Source organism: Platalea leucorodia (assembly GCF_965183815.1).
Source record: "Platalea leucorodia genome assembly, chromosome: W".
NCBI classification, from domain to species: Eukaryota; Metazoa; Chordata; class Aves; order Pelecaniformes; family Threskiornithidae; genus Platalea; species Platalea leucorodia.
The window spans coordinates 22,097,912-22,123,899 of record NC_138859.1 but is presented as its reverse complement, the minus strand read 5'-3'; the positions used below and the strand labels follow the sequence as shown (position 1 = coordinate 22,123,899).

Here is a 25,988-nt window from a genome sequence, read left to right as displayed (position 1 = left end):
AGATTTCATACAACTACAAGCTGTCAAGGTTTGGCTTGAATTGATCCAAAAAAAATAATACTTTAAAACATCTTTACCCGCCTCTTTGCTTATTGCTACAGCAAAATATGATAAGTAAAAGGGGAAAAAAACATTACCCAGTTTGCAATAACTGGAAATATTCACAGTAAAGCCAGAAATTGTGAAGCTTAGCAGACACTGACTTTAATGAACATTTTAGGATTGAGTTGTGGCAAGTGTTTATACAAATCATTCAAAAGGGAACAGGGCTGGTATTTTTGTCTACGTAGAAATCTTTCTAGAACTTGAATTTTGTTTTAACATTTTTATTCAGTGAAACCCAAACTAGAAAACTAATGCTCGGAAGAATGGGTAGTATATGTCTAGGCTGACAGAACAACAGTTGCATGAGCACTTTACAACTGCAGTTGTTGATTTTCAGACAGCTTTATTTGAAACTGCCTTAAATACACTGTATTTTCAAATTTTGTCCTACTTTCTTTTTTCCTAGAAGAGAGTTAAATTTCACCTTCAAACTTCAGAGATGTTCCTAGCTACAATTTCAATCCGTCCCTCTCTTTTTCTGATATGTAATTTAGAAGTGTGTTGTCTCTCATCGCACAATCAACATGAATTTAAGAACGGTGCAATGGTTTAACTTCTGTTACCCATAACGAGCAATTTTACAACATGGACATTTCACATCATGTTCTGTTTCAAGATACGTCTTACACTGCTCTACTTACTGATGGGATGAAATAAACAAACAAACCCAAAAAGCTACTCAAATTCCTCAGACCAGACAATGACTAATTAAGTGTTAGCATCCAGGAAGGGTGTCAAACCAAACAAGGGACGAATGGAGCTTGTTTGCCACACTCTTAATCAAAAAACTACTTATGAAACATATGACTGGTCATCTTGATAATGGAAAAATAAAAAAACATAACTCATAAAAGCTAGGCCATGCAGATTTTGTCCAACTGAAAGTTCCTGGGCAACTTGCAAGGAGACCAAAGCTGATCCTGCAAACTCCTCCATCCAAGTGATATTTATCCACAAGAAAATTATCCAGTGACTACAATAGGGTTTTGATATAAAGAATGAGATCTTTTAAATTGTACACGTACACGTGGGATTGAGTGCACCCTCAGCAAGTTTGCAGATGACACCAAGCTGAGCGGTGCAGTTGACACGCCTGAGGGACGGGATGCCATCCAGAGGGACCTGGACAAGCTTGAGAAGCAGGCCCATGTGAACCTCATGAGGTTCAACAAGGACAAGTGCAAGGTCCTGCACCTGGGTCGGGGCAACCCCTGGTATCAATACAGGCTGGGGGATGAAGGCATTGAGAGCAGCCCTACAGAGAAGGACTCGGGGGTACTGGTGGATGAAAAGCTGGACGCGAGCTGGCAATGTGCTCTCGCAGCCCAGAAAGCCAACCGTATCCTGGGCTGCATCAAAAGAAGTGTGGCCAGCAGGTCAAGGGAGGTGATTCTGCCCCTCTACTCTGCTCTCCTGAGACCCCACCTGGAGTACTGCATCCAGCTCTGGAGTCCTCAGTACAAGACAGACATGGACCTGTTGGAGCAGGTCCAGAGGAGGGCCACAAAAATGATCAGAGGGATGGAACACCTCTCCTATGAGGAAAGGCTGAGAGAGCTGGGGTTGTTCAGCCTGGAGAAGAGAAGGCTGCGGGGAGACCTTATTGCAGCCTTCCAATACTTAAAGGGGGCTTATAAGAAAGATGGGGACAGACTTTTTAGGAAGGCCTGCTGCAACAGGACAAGGGGTAATGGTTTTAAACTAAAGGAGGGTAGCTTTAGACTAAGCACAAGAAAAAAATTTTTCATGATGAGGGTGGTGAAAACACTGGAACAGGTTGCCCAGAGAGGTGGTAGATGCCCCATCCTTGGAAACATTCAAGGACAGGCTGGATGGGGCTCTGAGCAACCTGACCTAGTTGAAGATGTCCCTGCCAATTGCAGGGGGGTTGGACTAGATGACCTTTAAAGGTCCCTTCCATCCCAAAGCATTCTATGATTCTAATTTACAAAAAATGGAAAAGGCCACACTTGTTTTGAGAACCAAGATCTCATTTGATTGATAGAAGATAATAAGGTGTGCTAATTCCCATGGGCCAACTTCTACCAGAGAATATTTAACTTTCATTTTTTTACTTGCACTATGAGCTAAAAGACCCTTTTCCCAGTGTGTGGTTCTCCTGGGACCAGCAACATCTCACCTGTCCAAAAGGGAAGACGGCTACACAGAGTCTTGCTTACAGGGAATAAAAGCTCCACTTTAGGCTGTTCCGTTCTAAAGCAAACTCTTTCCAAGTTGTCTTCTTCAAAAAACCAACCATCGCATAGCAGTTAATTGCTATTTACAGGCATTATTATATCAACAACAGCTTAGTCTGTTTCAATTAATATGAAGTAGAATTCAACTCTCCTTCCACCCGGTCTCCTCCGAAACAATATTAAATATAAATTCAATTTAACTCCACTCTGCCAAAATTTAATAATTTCATTAACTGGACTACCTAAGACTTTTATTACACAACATACTAGATGATATAATCATAATTTTTGGCATATGTGTATTTTAATTCAAAACCCGAGTTGGACAGTACAGTGCAACATTTGGCAAATGACAATCTTATCTTGGCTTTTGTAGTCATAATATCTAAACAAAAGTAGACATTTACTGGCAACAGCAAACAGCAGAACTTATGTCTTTTCCTTTTCACAATTCACAGTATCATGTTGGCATTTGTTATACATTTCTAAGCACATTTTGACAGCTAAAAATGTCCCACATCATATCTCAATGTAATGGCTGTTTTACATTATATTTTTGTATCTAATCCACTTTAAAAAAATGATGATACAATTATTTTTGGTACAAAAGAATTCCTTAGAAATTCTGATAATTAAATCTAGCAACCTGGAGAATTCCTTGAGTGTCCTATGATTTTTTTTTTTTCTGTTATCTCATATAGGCAAATTCAAGACAGCTCCTATGCAAGCAATGTCCAAGTTGCTTCAAGCATATGAGCCATATCAAACAGATTTAAAAGATTATTGTGCTGCTGCTCTGCAGAAGCAGGAATGAGGTGAAACAGAAGTGAATTTCCACTCTTTAAGCTCACTGGATGACCTTCCAACCCCTCCTCAACTTGTTCCTGCACACTCCAAAGCATAAAGCTGCCTCTTCTCTTCAAAAAGAGTAAAGAAAATGGCATTGGAATGTAAGAAAACATCGTAACGAGATGGAGGGAAGCAGGTACTTGCACATTCACTTCTCTGTTTTGCATAGGAGATAACCAGTTTCACTGGAGTTTGAGTTGAAATAAAATAATCTTAAATGAGACATGATTGTCCTGAGGACTGCTGTTTGTTTGAAAACCTTATGCTTTTTGTTTTTAACCTAACAACTAGAAGGATTCTATTAAAAAGAGAGCAATAATTTATCAGTATGTTTACACTGCACTCTTGACAACACTTCTGTTTAATCAGTTTTACTATTTTCCCAATGAAAGTTAGCTTCCATGTCAATATGAAATTTTCACAGGACAACAGAGAAAAAATGGGTTTTAAGCTAGCAAAATGTGATCACAGAACCTCAAAAGTTCTTGACAAGTACAATATATGCAGGTGTTCTACAAAAATTACTTAAAGCTATTATTAAAAAAAGAAAGATTAGGTACTTTAAATTAAAAGAAAGCTCTTAGAAAGGTCTATTTATTTACAACTTCATGAATAAAAGTCCTGGTTCCTCAGCTTGCACTGTATCCAGAATAAATGGCAGTTGTCTTGCTACTCCTGAAAAAAGTCAGGGGAAGCAATGTTTTGCTTGGGGAGGAGAAAACAAGCATATTTCCTAATGTTTACCCTAAAACCATTGATAATACCGAGGAATGAAGCCAAGGAAGTAAATGTAGAGTGCTGCCTGTTCCCTTCGACATGTGGGACAGAGAGATAATGACCCATGGGCAGGTTTCTGCATGGAAAGCAACAGTTCTGTGCGCAGTGTTAAGCCATTACGGGTATGTCCCCTAATTCTCTGGTATTTCTAATTCAATAATTCAATAACTCTTAGGGACTGAAGCTACCTAAGGACTGGCCGGAACTGTCTATTCCTTCAGTTGTACAGACATCAGTGCCTTGAGCCTCAAGTATTAACAGACATTTTACAGACAGTGAAACTGCTTGCCTGGACCAAGGACTTGGACACAGGCCTGTGCAAAACAAAACATAGTTGTTCTCTGTGTTTAGCATCATGTCAGTGAAGAGCTTGATTATTTTGGCAAAGAATACTACAACTCTCCTCTGAGCATTTATTTGCTCACTCTCCAATTCCTTTCTTATTTTGAAATTAGTAAGCTATATATAGAACTTTTAAGACCAAACATTATTTCATTTGAAAAATATCACTAAATTTCATTTTCCTATAGAAATAATGGGTTTCAACCAAATTGTCAATTTTACTTTCTAAAAATTATAATAAAATTTATTTTTTATGCTTTTAAAAGAAAAATAGAAACATCTTGTTAAACTTAATATAGTAAAGAAATATTTCAATTTTGACAGTTTTCATTATATATTTCTAACTAATTCCCACAAAATGCCCTGCTTAATCTAAACTGACATTATTTTGAACTTTGCTTTTGTAGGAAAGTCTGTTTCAGTATTTCATATTCACTCTGGAAAATGCTTTGACATTTCAACATCTTTCAGAAAGTGGGAAAAATGAGTTCCTTCCCAAAAACACCCATAAACCAATACTCTCCTTTCAAATTTAAAGAAAAGCCTCATATGCAAATCAATGAGAGTAAAACATTATGTGATAAATTGTTTCAATTTACCTTTGTCTACATCAGCTATATTCTGACCATCACTCTTAGCAGAGTACTTCAACCTTTCCAACACTCTGCCCTGTCAAACACACTGTAAATCAGGCCCATTTCTATAGTCCACATTTCTTTTACTTACTGGGCAAAGGGTGGCCTTTGCCAAGTGGCACATGTAAGGTTTGTTTGGGGGATTTGTTAGTTTTGGCAATCTTAGAATTCTTCTTATTAGGCCTGGGACATGATGTGCAATTTTGGTTTAAGACCAGGCACCTAGAAGCAGTTCTAGAAAGGCAGGAGAATGAAAGCATTATCTTACAAGAAAAAGGCATGTCTACACAGAGCCAACCAGAAAGCTCACAAAAAATGCTTCAAATTAAACTGCACCCAAAAAGATATTAAAATTGAGTTTGGAAAGCAAGACAGCTATGTTTCCAGGGTGTCACACAGGAATTAATATGCTCCACCAAGATGCATAGCTTATTAGCCTATGTGAATGTAGCTACGTTGCTTCGTATCCAGAACCAGCAGGAAGATGGTGGGCTACATCTCCCCACACTGTTCTCTGTTTAGCAATGAACTTGGCATATTAAGTTTAGCAGAAGAAAAAAAAGGAAGAGAATATAACTGGTCCCCACATGTATGTTGTGGTGGTGAACTCTAAAGAAGAAAAGCTGTGGGGCAGTGAAGGACACTACTGGCAAAAGAGCAGGAAGAGTAGCCCTGACTATGAATGCATTTTGATTGAAAATAAGAATTATTTGTAGCCCTTAGAGGAGTGAGACTGTGGAACAGCCTTCAGCTAAGTAGTATGGTGAGCAGAACCTACCTGGTTTTAACTGAACTTGATAAACTTCTGAACAAATTTATATGACAAGCACTGGTGATAACAGGGGCTATATTAGGATTCCCAGAAGGTTTTCTTTGGTCCTGCTTTCCTGTGCCTTGACACATTTTTAATTAACGGACACACACCAACTAAGTGTAACAAATGCCCATGGTGAGGCTATGCACGCAGCACAGCTCCCCAGTCGTAAGCCACACAGCAATGCTGGTTGCTTCCTGATCCTGAGACACATGGCCTGCTCGACCACTTTGAAGTGATCCACCAAAAGCTGATGTTAAAAAAAGAAGCCAGAGAAAGATGAGTAAAGACTTTTTCTTTGGTACCGTAAGTTCACTGGTTACATATGACATGGCTTTGTAGGACTTCCCTGTTCTAGGCCAAGAGCCACAAACCACTCCCCGCCTACCTACAGCTCTCAAACTGCCACAGACTGGATGTCTGTAGGTGAGAGAGGCCATCTGGAAGTGCCCATCTTATGGAAGAGGGAGCATTCTGGAACTGTAGTAAAGATGCCGCTGATATTGTGCATAGACTGCTGTTCCACAGAAACTGTGCTGAAGCTATCCAGTAGGAATGGTTCCGATACTAGTGTTTTAGCTTTGAAGTTTATGCAGATAAAGAGAAGACAGAGTTTATAAGGTAGTTGCAGGGCACAAAAGATAAGGAACTTATCGTGTGAATTCAGAGTGCTCCTGCCTCCCCACTGCAGCTTGCAGTACAAAGAATTCTTTTTTAATTTCCTTTTCCTCTTTATCCCACAACTGACTTTCTCCTTCGGCTATTTCAGCCTTCTGTAAAGCTGACATCTGCAATTTTTTCCAGGATTAGCACAACCCATAAAATCAACTGGTATTTTCTCCTGGACTAGGTTCTAAGGTGGTATTATTACTTTTATAAGGTGCTGAAATGATACTCTTGATAGAAATTGAAATCACAGTGTGAATAAATTGGCTACTTTACATTGTCAGTTTGAGAGAAATACAAGGAATACATAACTGATATCCTGGACTGCTGCACTTAGGTATGGGGTCAAAACTCCATCCTCTCTGTTCAAAGTCTAAATGATTTTTGTGATTTTATATCAAATGTCACTCCTTTTAACACTCCCTTTACTTTTTTCCTTCTAAAACATCCTGGATCTCTGTTATGAATCATGACTAAAGGGGGGAAAAATAATCTATACCAGCCAGTCTTTACATGATTTCATGTCCTACCTCTCTCAATGGCAGTACCAGATATTTCAAAGGACTGGAAAATTCTGCTGTAAAATTCTTCCTGGCTACACCTTGAAGTCTGATCTCAGTGTCCCAGAAACTTTTAGATCGCAACTTCTGTGAAATCCAGATATTTAAATATCCCTGATTTCAGTAGGAATGAAGACGCTCTTTCCTGCACTGGCAGAAAAGCCTCTCCAGCTGCTCATCACTGTCCCCAGATGAAGCTTAGCTGCTCTCCAAATGCTCCAGTGTACACTTGCTTTAGATATCAACCAGGATGGCTAAAATCTTGTATTTAAGCTACTAAAGCTAATCATCTGGGTGATTTTGCCCAGGGGAAATTATGGAATGCTCACATGAGCTGGTGAGATTTAGTAACCTCCAGCAGAGGTACTGGTAGAGGCATCACTTCTGGTAGAGGCATCCACAGCCTTAGATTTCTCAGTGTCTTTGCAAATAACTAGTCGAACCCCTGAATCCCTGATTGCAATAGTCTTTTCAGTTTTTTTCAATGTCAGACCTCTTTCTCCTGCCTTTCTGTAGGCAATTTTCTTTTCTTCTTGAGTGAATATCTTTTCTTCAGTTAAAACTCTCCTAAACACCAACTCCTCCATAAAAGCTTAACAATGTGAGAAGGAAGCAATTAAAATTCAGAATCCATATGCAAAATCTGCTGGCTTTCAGACTGTGCACTCCCTAAAGGACAGACAGACAGAAGGCTGAGGTACTTAATGCTTTCTTTGCCTCAGTCTTTAATAGTCAGACTGGTCATCCTCAGGGTATTCAGACCCCTGAGCTGGGAGATGGAGATAGGATGCAGAGTGAAGCCCCGGTTGTCAAAGAGGTGGCAGTCACTGACCTGCTCCTCCACCTGGATGCCCACAAGTCCATGGGGCCAGATGGGATCCACCCGAGGATAATGAGGGAGCTGGCAGAGGAGCTTGCCAAGCCACTCTCCATCATTTATCAGCAGTCCTGGTCAACTGGGGAGGTCCCAGCTGACTGGAAGTTAGCAAATGTGATGCCCCTCTACAAGAAGGGTCGGAAGGAGGATCCCAGAAACTACAGGCCTGTCAGCCTGACCTCGGTGCCGGGAAAGGTCATGGAGCAGGTCATCTTGAGTGCCATTATGCAGCATGTGCGGGACAACCAGGGGATCAGGCTCAGCCAGCATGGGTTTCTGAAAGGGAGGACCTGCTTCGCTAACCTGATCTTCTATGACAAGGTGACCCACTTAGTGGATGAGGGAAAAGCTGTGGATGTTGTCTACTTGGACTTTAGTAAGGCCTTTGACACTGTCTCCCACAGCATTCTCCTGGAGAAGCTGGCTGCTCACGGCTTGGATAAATGCACTCTGCGCTGGGTTAAAAACTGGCTGGATGGCTGAGCCCAGAGAGTGGTGGTGAATGGAGTCAAATCCAGTTGGCGGCCGGTCACGAGTGGTGTTCCCCAGGGCTCAGTGTTGGGGCTGGTCCTGTTCAGTATCTTCATTGATGATCTGGATGAGGGGATTGAGTACTGTAGGAATAAGTGAGATTGTGTTTTACTTTGACGAGATGCAGCTGTGCCCTTGAGGCTTGTTACAGGTTCGCAGGAATGCAGCTGTGGCCTTGAGGCTTGTTACAAACAAGTTTGTGAAACTCAGAGGCAGAAAAATAAGGATGAGATTGGATACATCCCTGAAGGAGGAATTCGCGTGCACCAGCTTGAAGAACCAATAAGTAACACTGAAGAGACGCGTGGACGAAAGACAGTAGCCAATGAAATGGGTTTTGCTTGCTCGTGAACACTAGATCATATTATAAAAGGGATAGATTGTAAAAATAAAGGGTCTTCGCTTGTCTTCGCCTGAACTCATATGCGGAGTCCGTGTCTCATTCCCTTCAGAGTGCACCCTCAGGAAGTTTGCAGACGACACCAAGTTGGGTGGAAGTGTCGATCTGCTGGACGGTAGGAAGGCCCTGCAGAGGGACCTGGACAGGCTGGATCGATGGGCCGGGGCCAACTGCATGAGATTCAACAAGGCTAAGTGCCGGGTCCTGCACTTGGGTCACAACAACCCCATGCAACGCTACAGGATTGGGGAGGAGTGGCTGGAGAGCTGCCTGGCAGAAAAGGACCTGGGGGTGTTGGTTGACAGCCGCTTGAACATGAGCCAGCAGTGTGCCCAGGTGGCCAAGAAGGCCAATGGCATCCTGGCCTGTATCAGGAATAGTGTGGCCAGCAGGACCAGGGAGGTGATAGTGCCCCTGTACTCAGCACTGGTGAGGCCGCACCTCGAGTACTGTGTTCAGTTTTGGGCCCCTCACTACAAGAAGGACATTGAGGTGCTGGAGCGTGTCCAGAGAAGGGCAACAAAGCTGGTGAAGGGTCTAGAGAACAAGTCTTATGAGGAGCAGCTGAGGGAACTGGGGTTGTTTAGTCTGGAGAAGAGGAGGCTGAGGGGAGACCTTATTGCTCTCTACAACTACCTGAAAGGAGGTTGTAGTGAGGTGGGGGTCGGTCTCTTCTCCCTAGTAACAAGTGACAGGACGAGAGGAAATGGCCTCAAGTTGTGCCAGGGGAGGTTTAGGTTAGATATTAGGAAAAACTTCTTCACCGAGAGGGTGGTCAAGCATTGGAACAGGCTGCCCAGGGAAGTGGTTGAGTCTCCATCCCTGGAGGTATTTAAAAGACGGGTAGACGTGGTGCTCGAGGACATGGTTTAGCGGTGGACTTTGCAGTGATAGGTTAATGGTTGGACTCGATGATCTTAAGGGTCTTTTCCAACCTTAATGATTCTATGATTCTATGAGTCTCTCCAGCTGGTATCAGTGGCAAATACATTAACAGCACTTAAAACATTTATCTTTCATGATAAAACAAACTCAGTTCCCAAACTCTTCCAAGGGATAGCTTATGGGTTACCAGCAGCTCCTAGTTTTGCTCATTAAGAACAATTAATTTTCAAACATTGATAATTTTCTCAACTCCACTGGCTGAAGGGCATCTTACCAAGAGGAGCCACATTCCAGTACCTCTGTATTTAAATGGAATTGCATATTGTCTATTTTCAATCACTTCTGTAAACTTTTCTTCTACTTTTTGTATCTTTAACTAGTGTTAAATCATCATTTAATCTATCATACATATACATCTATGTTGGAGACATACTCTGCTATACAAAATAAACATAATTACCCTTTACCCTTCAATTTCCATTTCTATTATGAACATGAATGTCATCCTTTGTGTTGTGAACACAAAATAAGGAACAGAGTAGAATCATCAGTCCAGGGATTTATAGTGGAATAAGCTTGAATAAAGATAAAAGAGAGAAAATCCAGGTCTTTAAACTTTCTGCCTCAGTCCCTGTCTCTGAAAAAGGGGAAAATAACCCAGCCATATTTCAAGGTTTGGTTAGCTAATGTCTGTAGAGATGAAAAAGTCTAACACTGAACAGCAAAACCTAAGATCTGTAGCATGGTATTTCTAGATTTTCTTTAACAAGTGAGAATTTTGACTACTTGTTAGTTTCATTTTTGCTGCAACTCAACAAACTTTCTGCCACTACTTATCAAAAGTAAACATGGAGTTACTGCTCCAAGTATAGATGTATCACTACAGTAAAAGTGTCTGTTGGTCTAACACAGCACTCCGTAATACTGTCTTTTTATAAAGAGCTCTTATCCAGTTGAAAAGTTCACCTTACCATATCGGTTATTTCTTTTTAGAGGTATTTTAAATTTTTGTTCCTAATGAAAGCCAATTAGAAAAATGAGGGCAAGAGGTTAGACATACATTTGGTCTCCCTATTTAACATAGAGGTTTATCTTTTGCATGTTGCTGATGAGAATTTAGTTTAGAAGGGGGCCACAAAGGAAAAGAAAAATTTCCCTACCCTAACACTTTTTTCTGTTATGAAAACAGCATCCTCCATTTCTCATTTGACATATGAAATAGCTCTGCCATAAAAACCTGTATTTTTCAGCTTTGTGTTTAATTGTTGGAGCCAAGAAAAGGAGGTGAAGAAATAAGACAGATCTTACTTGAGCTGACACTGTTTAAAAAGTAGGCTATGGCAGGCATGGCTCTCATTATATTTAAGTGAATTAGTCTGTCTCCTTTAAAAAAGGAGGAGGGAAAAAAAGGAGAGATTAACAAGCCACCAAGGGCTTGCTGTAAGATTTTGACCCTTTTAGTGGCTTGTGACATATGACTTATGAATATCAGCTCTCCTTCAAAATCAGAATACAAATCTACCATTTGGATGAGGAATGCAAAAAAAAAAAAAAAGTAACAACAAAAAACTCTTCTACAAGGTCATGTTAACTAGAATTCATTAGCAAGGTATTTATTGGAACAGGAGAATGAGATAAGTACTTTAACTGACTAAACTCCGAGATTATTATTAGATATCTAGAAGTCTCTAACATTTTTCATCCTTTGCTGGATAAAGCATATGCTATGGTCCTCCTGAAAGCATTAATCTAATGTGTCCAAGTACTGCAATAATGACACAGATTTCTACTTATTCTCAAGATGTTTCACATCGTGAGAGGTTTTACATCATATACTTGATAGAGAGAGCTCTCAGAGGTGCTCACAGCAATAGCTATACAAGGATTACACCTGAAAATATGTGTGTTCTTCAGTTGTTAGGGCCCTTACAGATTCTTTGGAAACTTCATTTTATGTGGTACATTAGTTGCATCGTCATGCAATCTACTCTTGCATTATCAGTATGTCTGTAAGTGTGTAACAGGAGTTTTGCACTTAGAACTTCCATAGTTTGGCACACAAAACACATCTATAAATGAAGAGGTTATATATATTTATGAGTGACTACTGTGAAAAGCAGAAAGTGTGATCTGGCTGGTGGTCTTCCAATGAAATATTTCAGAAAATTATTAGATCTCATGCACTGGGAGAAAGAAAGATTCTGAAATTACTATTACAAAATATTTAGTTGAAAAGCCAACAATACGAATATTAGAAAATGCCAGACTGCAGTTTACTCAAACACCAAAAATATGTTCCCATCCCCATTATGGACTTAATGAGAAGTGTCTGGTAAGCTCAGCTATAACTTCTTGTATTAAGCACAAGGTAACAGAAAGTAGTTAGATATTTTTACATACTGGTTTTCCTGCTCATCATTACAGATATTTCCTGAGTCTGCATTGGTGTGTGAGCACAGATACTTGTACCCCTCACATCTGTGGCTCCCTTTTTAAGGATTTTAAACTGTGATTAAGGTTTGGAGGTCCCTGGATAAGATCACTGACTAACACTTCCTCCATCTGCACAGTGGCAATTTTTTTGTAGCATTATTGAATTTAATAGTTCAGACAGCACTAAAGATCTTCCTGAATACAAGCACTGTGGTTTACTTTTTTTATTTATTTTGGACACAGGAGTTACTATAATTCAGTCTGTACTGAAAAGCTAGATCAGGCTTTGTTATGTCCTGAGTACAGTTGAAAACAAAAAGGTTACATCTTGCTGACCTTTATGGTCTACTGTGTACATTTACAAAATCAGCAAAACCAAAAAGGGAAGAGTTCCACAGAAAAATTATTATAGATATTTTACAGTAGTGTTTGTCTCCAAATCCTCATCTTTGCAAAATGTTTCCTGTTTCATAAGCAGAATCAGCTGCAAGCAGAGTCCACAAATGGACAGTGGTGAAGGACACGAGCCTTTAGTTTCCCACAGTGCCAGGTCATTATTCCAGCTTTTATGCGTTTCAGTCTTGTTTTGATAAAAAATTCCATCATGGTTGTTAAGAACCTTTCTAAAGTTCAAAAAAACCCCAAACTCTTCTACAAAAAATGCTGGTGTTGGACGTCTTCTTTCCCAACCAATTTAGTTGCAGCCTTGAAGGAGTAGCTGTTCTGTAAGGTATACCATCCAGCTGAAATGCATTTCCTCATCCAAAGCCCTATAGCAAGGTATTTTACACACTGCATTTACTAATAGCAATCTTTCTGTGTCTTCCATACAGTGATCTTAAAATGTTTTTAGCAATGTCAGTGGGTTCAGTCTTGTAGCTCCTTAATACACAATTATCATCAGCTTCGAATCAATCAGCAGTCACTGTTCTTGACTGGTTTATGCCACATGAGAAAAAGAAATACCAAGGAATAAGTAAGTAATATATAGCTGTTAAATAGTCTAAATGCCATGGGATGTACAGATTGGGTTCCAATTACCACTCCTCAGACTATTCAGGCACGTGAAGCTGTGAGAAAAATGGTCCATTTCTCTACATAGTACTTGGAGCAGAGATTTTTGTTAGTATTGTCCCCCTTCCCCTGTCCTGCAGCATCTCCCACAGTATGTTGGCAATAGGAAACATCATCATTGCCAGGATGGATAGAATTGCCAGTCTGCATGATCTCAGCATCTCCCTCCATCCTTCTTGGCCTAGGACTAGGGCTGCCCACAAAGCAAAACCCAAGGGAAGTGGCAAAACTGCTTGAATTGAATCCATTTCTGAGGTTCAGAAAGGGCATAATTTGCACCTCCCACTGCTACCTTTAGTCAATTTTGTTTTGGCTGCTTAAGTGGTTTAAACTATGCATTGCCCAAAGAAGCTTGTGTGGGCTCACAGGTCTTTGGAAGCAGAGGTGATGCTGGTCTGTGAATAAAAGCTAACAGACATGACAGTAAATGCTACTGTTCGTAATAATCAACATACTTGCACAACATGTGCCTTCACCCACTATCTTCACCTGTAAGTAAAAAAGCTGAAACAATCACAATTTCCTTCCATTTCTTACATGCTACTCACGTTCCAAGCTATTTCTGTCAGAACCAGGTAAACTGATAATTTAAAGAGCTTGCAATAGTTTGGATGTCTGGTTGTACCATCTGGTGAAACTCAGCTTGTACTAACTTTCTGCTCCAGTTTACACGTGGTGGTGCCTTAGCACAGCCCTTTGGCCAAATTATCTACTGCTGACCCAGATATTTGGTAAGGGTATCACCAAAACCACACATGTATCTCTTATGGGAGGAGGTTATCTTCTCAGCATCTAAAGAGCTAGCTGAGCAACCAGGACTAGACCTTGAAGCAGACTAGCAAAGAGCAGCTCAGCTCACGCGGTTAGCTCTAGACTCTTTCTGCTGCTTCTTTTCATGTTACCATTTAATTTTGCAGCTACAGATCCTCAGTGAGCACACAATTTCTGTATTGCAGTTATTAACACTAGCGTTTTGACAGAGGAGAAGTGTCCTGTCATCAGAACGTGGGCCATGTGCGCTGCTCTGCTTCCCCTGAGGCAGGGGAGAAGGACACAGTGAAGTCAGCTAAGGTTAAAGTTCAGGGGAAGGTTTTTTGTTACCTTCCTTGCCTCCAAGGGACAGGTGCCACAGGTACTAAGATACTTCATGTGGTTGGGAGAGGTATTTCCAGATCAACATGGTTTACCCTTTTAATGTTTACCCCCAGGAAAACCATAGGGAAAAAATAAGTATCTGGGAAATACACAGAGAACAAACTTTGTTCTGTTGAAGTCAAAAGACTGTTTCAGTGAACATCAGGAGCTTTAGCATCTCCTAAAATGTCATAAAAATGTATGAAAAGGCAGCACCAAAATTGCAGTCTTATAAAATCCACTTCATATTAAATAGTCATCCTGTATCCTATTCTAGAGCATATATTCCCTTGCTCACTGTAGTAACAGTTACTGAATATGAGTTTGTAACTATGTAACTACTTCAAATCTTAAAGATAAGCTTACAAAATATGACATACTTGATAACACTAAACATATCAGTCATAAAAATACACTACTGCATCCCCAAAAGACTAAAACACTTAGAAGTCTAGGATATCTTGATGTCCTTCAGGTGTATGTTTCTCATAACGAATATAGTAGATAGTACTAGCATAGTGAAAAATTGAAGAAAAACCAAACAAACAAAACCCTCAACTTTTTTCTTCTTTAACACAGGTTTGCTTGTGGCTGCTTTAAATAGCTTATTACTTCCAAGGGCAAGTTTGCCCACCTTTCTGCTTGCAAGTAGTCTGTACTGAATTTGACATTAGGAATAAAGCAGGTTATTAACCCTCTTGAAGAGGATAATCTGAAGAAAAGAATCCCAGAACACCTACCAAATAGTATCTCTAGAATAGGGTCAGAGAAGATACAATGAATTTGGGGGTGGGAGTGGGAAGAGTTTATATCCCAACACCAATTACACACTTTTAGACAAATTCAACAGGCCCCTTAATGGCTTTATAAGTTCAGGCTGTGAGCAAACTGATGATGCAGTGAGATGAGACAGGACAATTCAATAACACCGACAATTGACTGCTGCCAAAATGGGTAGACCACACTCCCCCTCTCCCCGCTTCTCTCCCACTCATGACACATGCTGCCCCTATTTCTTTCTTATCATCCTTTCTAGTGTTGCTCTGGCACTCATCACACTTTCCACCCCCTTCCTTTAATGCGGGCACAATATCATTGATTTATACCCAGCCTCCACTTAGCACCATGCCTTAATTCCAATTAAACAACATCCTGAATGCTTCCAAAACGCTTCAGCGTTCCCTCCCCAACTCACACACACACTGACTACAGCTGCACAGATGTGCATCAGGAACCTGAAAGAAAACTTATATTATTTCCTTTATTTCTAGGTAATGTTTTGAACCTCTAATATCAGTGGCAGGAAAAGGAAGAGCAACTAGACTCCTCAGGCCCCCCATTTTAACCTCTGCTCCCCATGTAGGAGGAGGAGTCAGGAACTGCAAAAACCAGCTAAGTTTATTGTTATTGACATGTTTTTCCACCATGAAAGGAGTAGGCATCATATTGCTTTACTAAATCAAGGTTTATGAAAGACCGGATCTTTGTTTTTATATAAAATTAATGAGCATTCATGTTTCTAGAATCTGTAGCCTTTTCCTCTCTTGCACAACATTAGAAATTGTGAAAGAGGGGAGGGGGAAAAGGAATGAAACTTTTTGGTGTAGTTTCAACATTTCCTTTTTTTTTTTTAAGTCAGCTTCAACGCGTGTGAAAATTCCTCTTTAACTGTAGAAGATATACACTACTGACAGATTATTTAGAGATAAATGTGAAAGGGGACAGGCTAATAATTCTTTAGGCTAACTATAAAATAGGGGAATGCTTTACAGCTGACACTGTGAGTATATCAACCCAGTAATTGGATGCACGTGTTAGTAGCAGTAAAACGGCACTGTCCAGTTGTCCACTTTACATGGGAACCTACTTTGAATGTATTTGATTTGCTGTTGCAATTAGAACAGAATGTTCAAAGAAAGAACACGAGTGACCTAATTTAAAAGCAAAGAGTGTCTTTAAAGCCATTATTTAGCATGTGACCTGGCTCACTTGTAACCATTTCTTTCCCCTGCAACTTCCATTTGTTGCACTGTACTCATGAAGTAGCATAATCAGTTTTATTAATCCACTTGGCTAATGAATTCAGTTTTAATATCCATTCAGTGATTAAAGTGTAAGCCACTTCCTCCTCACTCCTTCCCTTGAATATTTTAATTTTCTTCATAAACACAGAGAGCTTTCCCAGGCTGACTTTTCAAAATTTCATGTAACAGCATGTCCTGGTTTCAGCTGGGATAGAGTTAATTTTCTTCTTAGTAGCTGGTAGAGTGCTCTGTTTTGGATTTAGGATGAGAATAATGTTGATAAGACACTGATGTTTTGGTTCTTGCTGAGTAGAGTTTACACTAGTCAAGGACTTTTTAGCTTCTTGTGCTCTGCCAGGTGCATAAGAAGCTGGGAGGGAGCATAGCCAGGACAGCTGACCCAGACTGGCCAAAGGGCTATTCCATACCATATGACATCATGCTCAGTATATAAACTGAGGAGAGCTGGCCGGAGAAAAAAGGGCGATTGCTGTTCAGGAACGGGCTGGGCATCGTCGGTGGGTGGTGAGAAATTGTGTCGTATATCACTTGCTTTACATTATTATTATTGTATTATATTATTATTATTACTACCATTCTATTTCATTTTACTTCAATTATTAAACTGTTATTATCTCAACCCACGAGTTTTTTCTGACTTTCACCCTACCAATTTTCTCCCCTACCCCACGGGGGGGGGGGGAGTGAGCGAGCGGCTGTGTGGTGCATAGTTGCTGGCTGGGGTTAAACCACGACACAGCATTTCCTGTCTCCTTTTTACTATGTTGTAACTAACAGGCATTTTACAACAAATTGGCACTAGCAACAAAAGCAATTAATACTGCTAGGAAAGGATCTTTCCAGTTAACAGAACTAATGGTTGCAAGTACCATTGACTACTTTTTTGTGTTCAAAGTATCCGAACAATGAAAGCCTGAAAGATATTAAAATATTGCATCAAAATAAGTTGTTGAAGCAAAAGAAGGAAAATTTGTTTGATAAGTATATACAGTTAGACTAGCGGTACTAGTATACCTACCAACGAAGAAACATACATGTGCTCACGTTAACTAAATGCATCCTCCATTTCTGATCTGATAATTTGGTTTTCATAGCCCAAAGCAAGCAAAGCTTACTTCTCCATGCAGTCTCATCAAGCTGACGTTGGTTGGTAATGCTGATAAACATTCAAACTATTTGTGCTGTTCAAAGTGTCAAAGAGGTCATTAGATGATAAACCCCAGAATATTATGATAAGATAGTTCAGTGTCTTATGGTGACTGCAAGCAATGGTAGCAAGTGTTCAAAATGTGCAAACTGAAATTTCAACTCAGTGCTATTTTGGGGAAGAAAGGACTGTAAGAGCTTGATTCAGAAAACTGAGAAAACAAACAAACAAAAACAGACCATGAAGGGAGCATTATAACAAATCCCAAGTTGACCAAATAATTTCTCTGCTTTGCTGACACTATTTCTATCATCCCAAATATTAAGCTTAAGAATAAAAATACAATATTGTTTACAAAGATTTTTTTCCCTATTTAGAACCTTCCTTCTGTGATTATATTACTCAGAGGAAAAGTCAGGAATCCTCCATGAGAGATGTTGTCCTATGAGATATGAGAGATGATGTCCTATGTTCATACAGGTACCTGCTATAACACACAGCTCAAAGACATCTGAAAGTCATCTTAAAACGCCTTATTTCAAAACAGAGGATCTTATCCCATGACTGAATGCATCCAAGATGTTTCAAAAGTGTAAGCACATTCTATAGTGCTCACTCAGCTAACGCCATCTTCAAGGGAAGCTTTGACTGAGCCACTACCCGAGAACCCTCCCATTAAAACAGCAGCACAGCATCTATAAGCCTGTATGCCCCTTAGTCTCATTCTTCTGAGGTTTTAAGACAGAACAAACTTCCAATTGCTCCTAACTCTTTCTTTTTTGCAAGTGGCTATAAGTTAGATTTATGAAGACTTCTTACAACTGTATATTTTGAAAAGATTTGTGACAGGGCTACAGTATCAGCATGGAGGGTCCACAAGGCAGGAATGCAGTAAGGGTAACAGGAGAGTGTCATGTAGACATTAAATAGTACAATTCTTTCCACATTCATAAATCCTAAGTGCCTAAGGTCATATACTGCTGGTTAAAAAGTATGTAACTGCATTCTGCAGGGGAAAGAAAAAAATTAAAGACTTAAAGTGAGAAATCATCTCCATAAGAACATATAAATTTCATATTAAAGAACCTAAGATTCAAATTACTTCACTAAGACAGTATTATTTCCTATTTTAAGTCTTTTTAATCAGTAAAAAAATAAACCAGATCTCTATGGAGAGTAAAACAACACAACACATATGCCCACTAATCAGTCTTTAGAAAAATGGAGAAAAGTTCTCACATTAATTTACAAACACTAGCTTGTGAGGAATCGATAACCCCAAACAGGTAGCTTAAAAAATGTTCAGTAGCAAAAGAACATATTTTACCAAGTATTCTAATCTGGTTTGAGCTGTACATCTGAGGTTAATGTACCTATCAAGCTTTATGATTTTATTACACCTGAGGTATAATCAAAAAACTGAGTATCAAACTGAGTATACTTAATCAAAACACTTTTAATGCTATTTTTATGTATATAACCCAATATATAGTATAAATCTGTATTTATATGTCATGTATATATGCACACACTTAAAACCCTCAGTAGTAACGTTCAGCATTTCTAGCATTTAGAGTGGTTGTTTACAATCTTTTGGGCTACAGAATGAGGCTCAAAACTTTCTTGCTATTAGTCGCTATGTTGTTAATCTGATCCCACACTAACTAAAGCAAAACCAAAGACTATCAGGGACTTCAGCAGATCCTACAGCTATGTATAAAAGATAATCACATACTCAGGGGAAAAGCCTAGAATAGGTTAGCTTGTGAGAAGTAGCTAATTATTTCATGCTAGCTCCCCCAGTAAACACTCTTATTCTGCAATTGCAGTGCCTTTGCACTGTTTGGATTAATCCACTGTGGATGCTCAGAAGGCCAATTAATAGCTGGTGTAAGCCCTTTTAGTTTTGCTTGAGCTAAATTAGCTCATACAGATGAGGATCCATCCCCTTCTTGTCCACCTACTTCGAGCAGAGGTGACACCAGACAGTGGCTGTGCCGCCATCTACCGTAGGTTTTGCATAGCACTGCTTGGTCCAAAGCCCGTAGGAATCGCTCCAGCAATTCTTCCCACTAATATCCAGGCTCAATGACACAGACTCCACTCCCTAAACACGTACCTAAATAATCCTGCAATCCAACACGTACCTAAATTGATCCTGCAATCCTTGCCCAGGCAGAACTCCCCCTACAGACTGCAGGTTAGCTGCTGCTAATTAAGCATTGCATATTGTGTTACCATTCTTCAGCTACTAAGATCTGTCCTGTAAATTTGAGGCGTGTGCTTCATAACACTTAACAATTGCCTTAAAAGTCAATTAAAAATAGCATAACACTCGAAAACATGTTCAAGTTTTCCTGAACCAGCTTATCATATATCATTTCTTCGTGGAGAGAGTGGTTAGGCATTGGAACAGATTGCCCAGGGAAGTGGTACAATCACAGTCCCTGGAAGTATTCAAAAAACGCGTGGATGTGGTGCTTAGGGACATGGTTTAGAGGTAGACCAGGCAGTTTGGCTAACAGATTGGACTCAGTGATCTCAGAGGTCCTTTCCAACCTTAATGATTCTATGATTCTATGTAGCCCAATGCATGCTGTTCATTAAACCCAGAGAGTTTCACTATCTTCAAGAAAGCTTTCTGTGTGCAAGTAAAGTCAGGATCTGCACACATGCAGTTTTCTCTCCATTTTTATATATGGCTTAAGCTCCTCTTGGTCAGCCCAGATCTCAAGTTATAGCAAAAGCTTTTGTAATTACTCTTTGGAGGTTTTTTGGTTTTGTTTTCCCCCCACAAGTACTGAAGTCACCAGAAAGCAGTACAGCTGTCCTTATTCATGCATACAAATGGCTCTATCAAGAACAGGGGCAAGGGACTTCACAGCTGTGGTGCTGAGGGATGTGCTAGTACTGAGTAGTTGCATTTTGAGGACAAAACTCCAGATGTAAAGAACAATAAAACAAAACCTAAAAAGTGTCCTACTTCTATCCAGTGACCCACACCCTCCATCTATGCCAAATGCTGCAAGTTCCCCCAGCCTCCTGACAGAGCAGTCAGAAGCCACCTCTGTTCCCATTACCCATAGGTAGAGAAAGGCTGATGGAATAGTTCCAAGCAATCAAGTTGGAAAACATCTGCCAAAGTAAACTTATTTAGTGCACTCTACACAATATTTATAGAGCAAATCTATGAATGCCACTTGAGCCATTTTAAAGGCTGGGGACTAAATTCTGTTTTCTGAATGTTTATTCTGACTTTCTCCAACTGTTCTTCTTACTTGACAGTGCTTAACTGGCAGCCAGCCATGAAAGCTGTTGTCTAATTACACAACATATCATGATCTTACAGCCCTACAGATAAGGCTTTACTGCAGTATAAATGCTAATAAACATTAGCATATGAGAAAAAGAAAATTATCCCCCAAATTAGAATATTCCAAACAAAGTCTTGTGTGTCAATAGTCACTATTATTTATTTAGGAAAGCGTGGTTTTGAAAGAGGAACTTATATTATCTTATTAAATAGCCTTTAATGTTAAACAGGCTACAATTTAGTGGGCTGGCTGGCTAACTCTTTATGCATGGCAGAAATTTGTTCGCATGTAATTACATATTTTAGACTACCTTAATGATACCACATATTTGCATGGAATCAGTCCAGCTGGGGATTACAGCAGCATTCTGATTGCACAGCTACATGTGAGGTTATGAAAACCATAGATTTTGTGAATCATTTGCAACATTTTGCTACACAGACACCCTTGAAATTAAGGCACAGTAAATATTTACTTAAATGGTCTCAGCCTATGTGCTTTTACAGAAAACACAATTTCCCACTGCAAATTATAATGACTGTTAAAGAAGAACATCCAACTGGTTGACCTATCTTCTGCTAGCAAGATCCTAATTGTTTTGTATTTAAAGATGTTGTACACTACGTCTGACTTCGTGATGTAAGTGTGGTTAGCAAGTTGCAAGTTTTAAGACAATGGGAGTCTTTTCTTCACTGGACATAAACCTGAGGGACAGGATACAACTATGTATAATAACAGCATTGGTTTGCATTTATATGAAAAAAATTACATTCTTCTCTCTTTCAGTAGATACTCTGCAGATATGACAATAACCATGACATCACCAAGAATGCCAATTCTTTTTCTGATGCACTGACTGGAAAACTAGGAAGGGGAGGAAGGAAGAAAAAGAAAAAACAAAACAAAACAAAACGCACCCTATAGTTACAGGAGGTTGTTGCACATAGACTGAAAGAGTAGAAAGATTTATATGTGCATTTCAGTGTATTCTAGCTCTTCTTGGCAAGATCTCAGACAAGTTCATGCATGTGTGCAACTTTACTCACTGAACAGTTCTGCTGGCTAAGTGGGACTGCTTAGATGAGTAGTTACTTCTCTGAATACACTGTTGTCAGATTGGGCCCCTTATAGCCTTTTTGGCAGTGATATTCTACGCAGAATGGCTTGGTGTTCTCAGAGATGCACACAAAGCTTTCAGAATCCCATTTTAGGGGAATGACGCTGTCCTCCACAAATAACAGTAATCTAAGAAATACAGTGCTAGGACCTAGTTCCACACAAATTCAAAGTGACGCCTTCATCATAGCTCTGTTTTTCAAGAATTTGGCTTTCTATGAAATACAGAAAGGGAGGTGGTAAGATTCAGCTGCTTTGACATCTAAAGTTTTTTACAAACATTAAGTGCATGATAAAGTATGAAGCTGCAAGATGGAGCAAGTGAAGTAGTGACAATATGATACAGCAGCCCTCTCCTCCCTGTTTGCAAGCCTATATTATGGGTATTTAATAAAAATACAGTGGAATTAACAGCAATGTCTATCATACAGCATGGGAACCTGCTGAAGTACTCCATACTTTACACATTAGCTAACAAGGAACCTACTTAAGTTACTTTAAGTTGTTTTAATTTAACAGAAGATTTATCCCCAGGTTTATCTGGATTTACGTAAGACAGTCCAAGAACCAAAACGTGGCTCTCCACCAGTGAAGCAAGCCGGAGAGTTTCCTCCAACGCTTGCATAACAGAGCTTACTTTTTCAGCATGCTCCTATAGTGGGATGCAGTCACTTAAGTTACAATTCAATATATTGTGATTTACTACAGTTACTTCAATTTGAGATTGCACAGGCAGGAAAATTGAAAAAAGGGTACATTTCTAGCACTGACAGCCAAAAATACATTACCAGAAGCATGCTATTACTAAAAGCCTAATTAGTACTACAGAAAAGCTTGAAACTCCAACCATGGAAACGGCCATATGACTTTTAATTTGAAATAATTTCTTAGGGAAAAAAAAAAAAAAAGAGAGAGAGAGAGACAATGAAATGCGTGTGAGGTCTGCGCGAATCCCGTCCCAGATGTTTACAATGGAGCGAGTAGTATAGCGGCGCCGCAACCCGAGAGCGGCGGGGCGCATCGCGCACGCCAGGGACGCAGGCACGAGGCATTGCCTTACCGCGGGAGGTTGCGCGGCCGCGCACTGGCTCCCAGCGCCCGCCGGGCACCCCCACGGCGGAGAGCAAACCCAGGCAAAGTCCCAGCCCGAAGGAAAAAAATCCTGTTTCGGGCTGGGGGAGGAGGGAGCGCGGAGCAGACAGCTCTTGCGCGGCTCGGGGAGAAGAGCGTGTGTGTGCGCGGGGGAAATCGATGCATTGTTTCAATATAGCGTTCTCGTCAAGGCACTTTAATGACAGGGGATAATGATTTTCAGATTCGGGAGACAATGCCCCCTTCCCCCCCCCCCCATCCTTACAAATCTTTCTAATTTGCTCTTATGCCAGGCAAAGAAACAAACTGTGCTCGGCAAAGCCATTTGCAAAACAAATGTAACCGGAGAGATTTGCAGATACGGGCTGGCGGGGAGCGGCATCCCGGAGGAGCCGAGCCCACCCCACCTCTCTTCTACCCCGCTCCCCCTCCATGCCGAGGCGTCACCTTCCCCTTCCCTCCCCAGCGAGAGGGCTCGGGCGCTCCGGGTCCGGGGCTGCCGCGGCCGGGGCGCTCGAGGGGGCCGGCAGCCGCTGCCCGGCAGAGCGGTACTTACTGAAGGGGCAGTTCTCCTTCTTGGTACCGCTGACCTTGCCGTTCTTCTCGATCTTGAGAAAGTACTTGTTGTAAGAGTAGAGCTTCCTCTTGCGCACGTCTCCTTGGAGGTGATTGTAGCTCCGCACGTGTCTCCCCGCACTGGAAGGAGAGGAGAAGGACGAGGGGAAGGAGGAGGATGATGAAGAAGAGTTGGTGGCCTCCAGGGACAGCATGTCCTGGCCAAGGTCATGGCAGGTGACAAGCACAGAAGACACCAAGAAGAGCAGCAGCAAGCAGCAACAAGACAGGTGGGAAAATGCTGAGGCACCATTTGTCAGTATCCATTTGCACATTGTACTGAAACTCTGGGCGCTGGAAAACGTCTTATCAAATGAAACATACTGGAAGGGTAAAACCTGGTAAAAGGCAAGTGGAGAGCCGGTGGTTGCTGCTTCTGGTTAGATCCCTCTGAGCTCTGATCTGGCCTGAAGTAAGTGCACCAACATCCATAACTCAGGGGACAAATCGTCTCAGAAGTTGCTGCCTTTTAATCCTTCGAGTCCTCCCTCAGAAAAAAAGAGCTGTTGGGTTTTTTTGGGGGGTTGCTGTGGTTAATCCTCTTTCCTTTTTCCCTCCCCCCCCCCCCCCCCCCCCGACACACACTCCCCAACCTGGTTTGAGACTTCCCAGTAGTTATTTTGTTCTCTTCCTCACTCCTTTCTTCACCATCTTAGATGCAGAAAGGTCTGAAAAACAGATGACAGCAAAGTGAACAACAACAAAAATAAATAATAACCAGCAGAAAAGGGTGCTGGAAGGGATTTTTCACACACACTCACACTTTGTGGTTTTGCACCTTCTTCTGATCCCTACCCCCTCGCTTTTTTGCAAATCCCAAAACAGTTGCACAACTTGTCCTTTCTCACTGACAACCCTAGAGGAGACAATTTCTTTGTTTTGCTTTGAATTCTCCAGAACAGTATTAAAAAAAATTGAGAGAAAAATAGAAATCCCAACTTGTCTCTCCCCCTTTGGTTGTAAACAGGTTGGAAGCTGTAGCCTAAATGTCAGCGATTACAAGTCAGAGGTGGGATGTGGCTCTGGTGGTCAACCCTTATTTGCAGGGGGTCAAGCAGGGGTGGGACATCTGAAATTCTTTTACAGTTGGAGTGAGCAGTGCCTGCTGCTGTGGAGGGAGTTTTGGGAGTTGTTCTCCCTCTCCTCCTCAGCAGCTGCAGCAGCCGGCTTGCTGCTAATTGCTCCTAAAGCGTTCTTCTCAGAGTGCTGGTCACCAGAATGGCTTGGAGACTCATGCTTTACTAATTTCTCTTTCTTCCAGGCTGAACTGATCCCCTCTAGGGAGGCTTCCCTCCCCCCATTCACCCCCTCCAAAAGAAACTTGTTTTCTAGCGGAGGATTTTATTTTATTTTTTTGGCAGTGAAGTGCTTGAGAAAGCCACCTGGAGCTTGTTGCCTGCTAGATCTCCCCCTCCCCCCCCGCTGGAGGAGGGGTTGGGTGGAGAGGTTGGAAAGAAGTATATACTACAGGCAGACCCTGGAAAAGCAGATTATATGCTGGTCAGAGAGAGTAAAAAGGGGAAGAGATGTAGTTAGCTCCTTTTCCTTCTTTGCCAGCTTCCATGGAGGTCTTTCTCCCTCCTTTAATGAATCACTGATTTCTTGCTTCCGTTGCTGAAATAAAAAGTTCATACTTTAGTCTGCTCTTCCTTTTAAGCCTCTCAAGATTTATTGTGTCTCTTTCCCCACCCTCACCCTCCTTGTCTCAAAAGAAATCAGGACCCTAAATGACCATTTTCTAATTGCTAACATGAGTCATTTACTGAATAACGTGTCTGGCTTCAAAGCAAAAGGGACTTTATTGGGATTGCAAAGGTTTCCCCATAAAATCTGACTGTTTTGCTTTTTTTTTTTAAACTAATGCAGTTTCCTTTGCCAGAAAAAAAACAATTTTTCCATTTTCAAGGCTATTTTTAAGCAATTTTTCAAGCTATTATTTTCCTGGAGGGGCATATGTTGGTTTTTCCTTTGATTCCATCTCTTGTAATGGATTTGTCATTTCACATACTGAATGTTATGACAGATTCATATTTCTAGCCCATCACTGAACTGTCAACTTTCCCAGTAATTAACAGGCATCTACCATATGATGTACTATCTTTTAACATGAGGATAAGGGATCAGGGACTGACAGGATATGGGCAGCATGCAAGACATCATTAACTTTTGGTTCAGTATTTAGTATTGTAAAATAACTGTTTTGGAATGCAAGTAGGTGGAACATTCGCTAAGAGAACGGAGTAGCGGAGAAGTGAAGCAGTACAGAAACACAGTGAATTCCTCAATACGTAAAACCAGAACTTTTTTGAAGTAGAGGCAGTTTAATAACACACATCAGTGGAATGCAATGGAAAACCGCCTATGCAATTACATTTGGCA

At 40.8% G+C, this 25,988-nt stretch overlaps 1 protein-coding gene across 1 annotated transcript in view; it reads right to left on the bottom strand.

The window, feature by feature from the left end:
- Window positions 1–23,884, bottom strand: part of LOC309601912 (fibroblast growth factor 10-like) — a gene marked incomplete at both ends in the record, with an annotated part of 72,242 nt that extends 48,358 nt beyond the window's left edge. The window contains 1 exon segment of the mRNA XM_082335174.1: window positions 23,551–23,884. Within this exon segment, the coding sequence (XP_082191300.1) occupies window positions 23,551–23,884 (334 nt within the window).
- Between the last annotated feature and the right edge of the window lie 2,104 nt (window positions 23,885–25,988).